The sequence below is a fragment of the Lycium ferocissimum genome, chromosome 11 (genome assembly GCF_029784015.1).
Source record: "Lycium ferocissimum isolate CSIRO_LF1 chromosome 11, AGI_CSIRO_Lferr_CH_V1, whole genome shotgun sequence".
NCBI lineage: Eukaryota > Viridiplantae > Streptophyta > Magnoliopsida > Solanales > Solanaceae > Lycium > Lycium ferocissimum.
In genome coordinates this window covers 22527236-22533843 of record NC_081352.1, presented here as the reverse complement: position 1 = coordinate 22533843, position 6608 = coordinate 22527236, and the positions used below count along the sequence as shown (strand labels likewise).

The window sequence follows — 6608 nt, the reverse complement described above, 5'->3', positions numbered from 1 at the left end:
AGCCGATCGTGGCCGTTAGTCCGGTTTCTTCATGACCGTTATGATCGTGGCCGTTGGTCCGGTTAATCGCTATTCAATTGCCACGTGTGAAGATCGTTTTGCCACCTATTACCGCGGGCCGTGCGCCGTCAAACCGTACGACCCAACCTTATCCATATTAGGGCTTCCTTTATTCTAAAAGGGTTTTATGATGTATGAAAGGCCCATAGAGAAAACTATAAATAGGGGGCACTTCCCCACTTTTAAGGGTTGACTTTTCAGATCCAAAACATTGTATTAGAATTTATATTGAAGCTTTCTTTCTCTCTCTTCTCATTCTCTCTGGTTTTGGTCCGATTTGAAGTATTAACTTCATTTAAGCTTATTATTCAATATTGCACTGTAACGCACTTATATATATCTAGCTCAAACCCATAACACAAACACATTCGTCCAAATCATTAGCATACTGATTTACATGCATTTAAGTCATCTATAAGCGAATCCACATATATATTTTTCATTAATCAAAATAAGATTAAAGTATTCACATATCCTATACCTCATTTACAAATTCAACTTATTACCTAATTTCGGGGTAAACAAAGTTGATTATTATTTGTGAATATTTACTTGCATTTTGTGCTAAAAGAAGTACTGGTGCTAATACAATGCATCTATTCTTCTGTAAAATGAAGTGATAATAGCGATGTCGCACCTTGCTGCATGGAGACCACAAGTGCCAATCAGCCTACATGTTCACATGAATAAATAGCGCATACTAATCTATGGAGCCATTTGGACATGATTTGAAATCACGAGATGAAATCGTGAGATGAAATCATGTTTGGACATGCAACTTGGATTTCTTAAGTTGCGTTTTTTCTTATAGGCATAAAAACCTCACAAGTTGTGAAAACCATCTAAACTTTCCTAATTATTACACAATCTTACCATTCACATTAGGAAAGTTTCAACTAATTGTAATCATTTCATTCAGATTACTTGATACTTAATACACATTTCTTATCTTCTTCCTACATTTCTATCTTTTCCATCAACTTGAGCTTATTACTCGAATTCACTCCTTTGAATTCCTGTTCAAGCTACTGAATTACTGGAGTTGTCATTGAATTCCTGTTCAAGCTACTGAATTACTCGAGTGTTCATTGAATTCCTGTAATTCTGCTAACGTTCTTTTCTGTTCTATTACATTATTGTTACTCAATTTGAAATGTTTTGATGTATCACAGCCAGGAACTCGTGAGCAGCTGAGAGATTAGCTGGCTTGTCCTTCTCTGTTTTCCCTTGGCTCATTGAGGATTAATACTAGTCAAATAATAATTTGAATGTAGATTGATGCAGTGTGACACATCATTCTTTTTTCGTTGAGTTTGTTTTGGATGTTTTAGAAGACTTAGTCAAGTAATTGGCATAGCTTTTGGGCCATCAAGAAGTGGTAGGAATTCTTTGATACCAATTTAATCCAATATTTATGATATGTGGCTTACTGCTGTCAGTAGGTGATCTTTGGGTGCCAAAATAGTTGCATAACCTTTTATGACACCTTCATGATTTTAAGGCAGTATACACAGGAAATCATGAGCTCATAAACTACATCAACAAGATGCAATACATTTTCCGTCATACCAAACAACCCTTAGACTTCAATTGGAACACAATAAATGACCAAATGCTGCAATCAGAAGACCAAAATAGAAACCAACAAACAATATCTAGTTGTGTATTGTTGCGGGGGAAATCATAACATGTTACCATAAAAGTCACGCATACAGCTGGGAAATTATTGATCAATGACAAATTGCAGAATAAGATGATTGAGCCCATTATATATGCTTTAACTCATCAAGAAGACCTGAAATCATTTAGATTTCTAACTCCAACTCTACATAGGTTTCAAAAATGTCACCACTCAAGCAATCAAAATATGAATAAAACTCTCCCACTTTCATTGTTTCTCTTGCACCTGAACTTATACTCTAAATCTCTGCATCTTTGGTTAGTAGCAATGGAACAAAAAGACAGCGAAATTCCACTATACACTTCTTCCTTTTTCTCATTAAACCAAGATCATTTTCTTCATGTCAATTAGGCCGTCCATCTTCCCAAGTTCATTGGGATAGTCTAAACATACTCATCAAACATGTTTTCAAAGAAAGTAAATGTGCATTAAACTAGTACTACCTTTTTTATATGGATGCTTTTCTAAGCATGTACAAAAGCTAGAAGCGGGAAAACAATCAAATAAAACAAGGAAAACTATTCAACCACGCCAAAGAAGTCATGTCTGTGGCTTTCTAACAACCATATTTATGGTATGGATCTTTATTGCTTCACCTCACGACCTTTGTTGGACCATTCTCTTTCACTTGACAGACACCTTTCTTACTCTCCTGAGTTCAATATTTACCAGGACATTCTCATGCATCTATATAGATCAATCCTTCAATGCTACTTATGTCTCAACAACCCTAACTAGTTCAATCGGTTATTTGGATTCGTTATATCTATTTCACCATATATAATTCGACACAATGTCATTACAATACTAAACAATGTAACTCATTTCTTGAGGCAAATTAAGGATCTCATGCCCCTTTTTTTTTTGTCCCAACACTTCCACAGAAACAATAGGGAGCATATCAACACCAACAGTATTTTACCAATAAAGCAGACAATAATTAGCAGGAGAGGTATTAGATAAAAATCCATACACAAGCCAAGAAAGACAAAAGCCCAGTTGAATTATATTTAAGCAGCATCAAGATAGAAAGCACATAAACTATACAAACTAAACTTTAAAAACAATTAACTGCTCCAAATTTCATCATTTTCTGTGAAACCCCCCAAAAAGTAGAACAGAGTATCTAATGGGAAAGCAAGAAAGTATACAAGTTGTCATCCTTGTCTTCCTCTCCAATTCCCTCTTCGTCATCAAACTTGGAACTTGACTCATCAGAATATTCCTCTTTTTAGGTAGCCACTCGCGTGTTATACGCATTCATTCTCTTTGCATACTTTAGCTTCCTTTTGTCTTCCTCCGCTATATAAGGAGCTTTTTCAGCACCTGACATCTGCTTCCACTTGCTTTCACCAGCTTTCCCCACAGCAGCGATAGATTTGATGCTTGGATTCAGCTCATGGAACTGCTTTCTACACTCCTCCATGAAAATGAAGTAAGCACTTGCAGGCCTCCTAGGTAACCTTTTTAGTTCCCGAGCTTTTTTCTTCGTGCAGAATACATAATTAGCTTTGGCATTGGATTTATCTCCTTCATGAGGAAACCGTTACGGTTGAGAAAATGAACGAGAGAGGGAGAAACAAAAACACATTAGTCAAATATAGCAAAACTTAATACAAGTCCAACAATAATAAGGACCCAATCCAAATTAGTCGGTATGATCTAACGACATCATTTGTAGATGAACTGAATAACAGTTAGATATACCAAACATATAAAGAGACCAATCGATGTTTAACTAAATGTGCGTAGCAAGGATTTTTCCCATCTTTAGAGCGACTAACCTCGGACCTTGACTTGATACTTATAGTCAGGATAACATACATGTCTCCAAGAGTGTGTTTGGTATGGAGGAAATTTCCAATTTTCCCATGTTTGATTGGTCAAAATATTATGGAAAATATTTTATCTAGGAAAACAAGCTCTACAAAAATGAGGAAAATGACTTTACTAATGGAAGGAGGGAAAACAAGTTTTATAAGTGATATTTCAAGTTCATTGTATCCTCCCCGCCCACCCAATGCTCCCAACCCCCACCCCTTGAACATCCACCACCGCCACCTTCGAACCGCCGCTCTCCACCCCACCCCACTCCCTTAGTGTTTCGCTAGATTACATATACATGCCCTTGGGATAATATGTTTTTGTTTACTTACCAAACATTAGAAAATAAGTAAGAAACCCACTTGTTTTCTAAGATAACATTTTCAATCGTAACAAACACACCCTAAAAGAATAACAAATATAGCAAATTTAATACAGGTACAACAACAGTTAGGACTCCTGTATCCAAGTTAGCCTGTATGATCAAACAACACCAAATGCATAAAGAAACGACGTTACCTAAATATGAGTAGATAGGATATTCCACATAACAGGAGGATCAATGCTTTCTTCCTCAGAGTCTGATGATTCTTTCAGATTTATTGAAGGTTCAATATCCTCCTCTCTCTCCTCTTCCTAGCTGCTACTGAGTTCCTTCAAAGGTTGCATCCCGTGAAAGCTTCTACCATTTTTTTGGTGTAGGGCATGACTAGGAACGTCGATTTGTCAACAAGTAAGAAGAGCAAGATGTCCTCTGGCTTCAGTTTGTGATAGACCACAAACTGTGGCCAGTCTCCTTCACAGATGAAGAAATTGGAATTCTTTCTCATTATCTTTCCTTCCCACAACACCCCTTCATTCTTGTGCAGTAAGCAGGTCTTCGCCAGCATCTTCTTGTTTTCATTGATGAAAGCAGGCGGAATTTGCTAACAAATATCAAAGTCTCATGATTAGCAAAACATAGTTTGAAGTAGAAATGGCAATGGGGATAGGACAATACAACTAAAATTTTAAACAAGGCCGAGCACAGCGAGTCAGACCTCGATTTGAAATTTCAAATGGCATACATTTTAGAGATAATTACAGCCAATGCTTTTCGGTGATCTAATTTACAAAATAGCCAGGAAATTTTTTGGTTATGTATATTGAGTATATATTTTGGCTAGCGCCTGTAATAATTTCAGTTGACAGGCCACAAATGAAAGAAGCTCTATATTAAAATTACATAAGCCGTTATCGGATGTGTTACAAGTAACACGAATAATTGGTGCTTTTGAGAGGATGGATATTAAAGTATTATTTTCGTAGTAAAATCTTGGTATCACTTATCTCGTGTAATAGGTGAGACTGATATAGTCCTAGGATATCTTGGTTTTGAGCAAGACGACTCCCAAGAAATCAGAGGAGGGGCATAAGAATAATTCCAGAAAGGTACTAAATGTTTTGAAGGCTAAAAAAGGTAAAATATTAAAAAAAAAAAAAAAAGTACATAAAAACTAGGGTGACAAACTCTCCCCCACCTCGCTTGTATCACCGCCGACACATGATCAATTCATAGAACATATCGACCATAACCAAAAGTCCAAACCAAAGAAGGAAAAAAAAAAGAACATGAATCATTTAAGTGATGAAGGAATTAAAAAGATCGAGCAAGTGCATATTTAAATTAACTAACCTGTTCCCTAGAACACTCAACAAGTCGCATGATCATATCATCCTCCTCTTTGGTGAGATGAGCCTTGAGCCTAGCTAGTATCTTATGGTCTTGAACCCCCAAGTGATGCTTATAACGCCCGACCAGTGGAGAAGGAGGCCGTACGATCGCCAAGGTTTTGAAATTCTGGGCATCAACCTTTTGGCAAATGATGAGCATTGGTCGAGTCAGTATCAAATGCTACTGCAGAAAAAACCTATTTTTTCTGGTTAAAGGAACTCGTCATAGAAAGGTGTTTTTGCAAGAGGGTTCTACCACCGATTCATCAATTACCCGGCAGTAACAACCATAACAAGTTTTTTCTGCAATCGAAACCCCAGCGTTAAAAAACCTGTTATTGTTGTTGTTGCTACCGGGGAATTGATGAAACGGTGGTTGAACCCTCCTGCAAAAACACTTTTCTATGGCGAGTTCCTTTAACCCAGAAAAAATAGGTTTTTTCTGCAGTAGCATCTAATACCGACTAGACAAATGCTCATCATTTGCCAAAAGTTGATGCCCAGAATTACAAAACCCCCACGGTCGCGCGGCCTCCTTCTCCACTGACCAGGCACCGTAAGCATCAGTTGGGGGTTCGGAACCATAAGATACTGAAACAAGAGCAGAGCTCTGTTACACAGAATCTAGAAAAGAAATAGAGAAAAGATAAGAATAGACAAGAAGGCAAGGAGAGAAAGTTCTGTTTCATTCAAGATAATTCCAAATGCGTACAAATATGAATACAAATCGAATCCAACTTTGGATTCTAGCTAACAGCTGTCCATTCTCTAACAAACTTAAGGACTAGGCCAAAAAATAAATACTAGTCCGCAAGGGACTTTTAGGCAAATACCAGAAATACAACTTAGGTAATATAGAAAATAGACTTAACTAATTAATGAAAGCTAAACATAATTAATGTAACACCTCGTACCTTTAAAATAAGCCATATTCATGGTTCAGGGACTTAGAAAACCAAGACGGGGAATGTTAGGATTAAAATTCACTTCAGTTCAACGATCTGTATTTTTACGCTAGGACTTACCGATCATAATGGTTTTATGGGATGTAAAATGGACTGTAGATGAACCTCAGAAAACCCAGCTCACTGTTACCGATTTACTGTGGGTTTTACGGTCCGTGTAAATTTTACCGATCGAACTTTGTACCGTAGAATATTTTACGGTCCATATTTTGAACTGTAAATGAGGAGGAGGAATACCGAGTCACTGTGAGTGATTTACGATTACTTTTACGGACTGTAGAATGGCTCGACGGTTGAACAGTATATATACGCGTTTTTCAGTCCATTTTCATATTTTTCATTCTCCTTAAGCCCTAGAACAAAGT

General features: G+C 37.0%; 1 protein-coding gene across 2 annotated transcripts in view; it reads right to left on the bottom strand.

Moving 5' to 3' along the window:
- LOC132037379 (uncharacterized) overlaps positions 1-5954 on the bottom strand; it is a 50368-nt gene extending 44414 nt beyond the window's left edge. The window contains exons 1-2 of one of the 2 annotated variants that reach the window (XR_009409861.1): positions 5241-5954; positions 3546-4491 (exon numbers count right to left, since the gene is read on the bottom strand). Coding sequence is in view for 1 of the 2 variants with exons in the window: in XM_059427886.1 (XP_059283869.1) it covers positions 4222-4491; positions 5241-5438 (468 nt within the window). In the remaining variant the exon portion in view is untranslated. Of the gene's footprint in view, positions 1-3544; positions 4492-5240 lie in introns of those variants that run through there. The other variant, XM_059427886.1, reaches the window with a different exon arrangement.
- Positions 5955-6608: the final 654 nt, after the last annotated feature.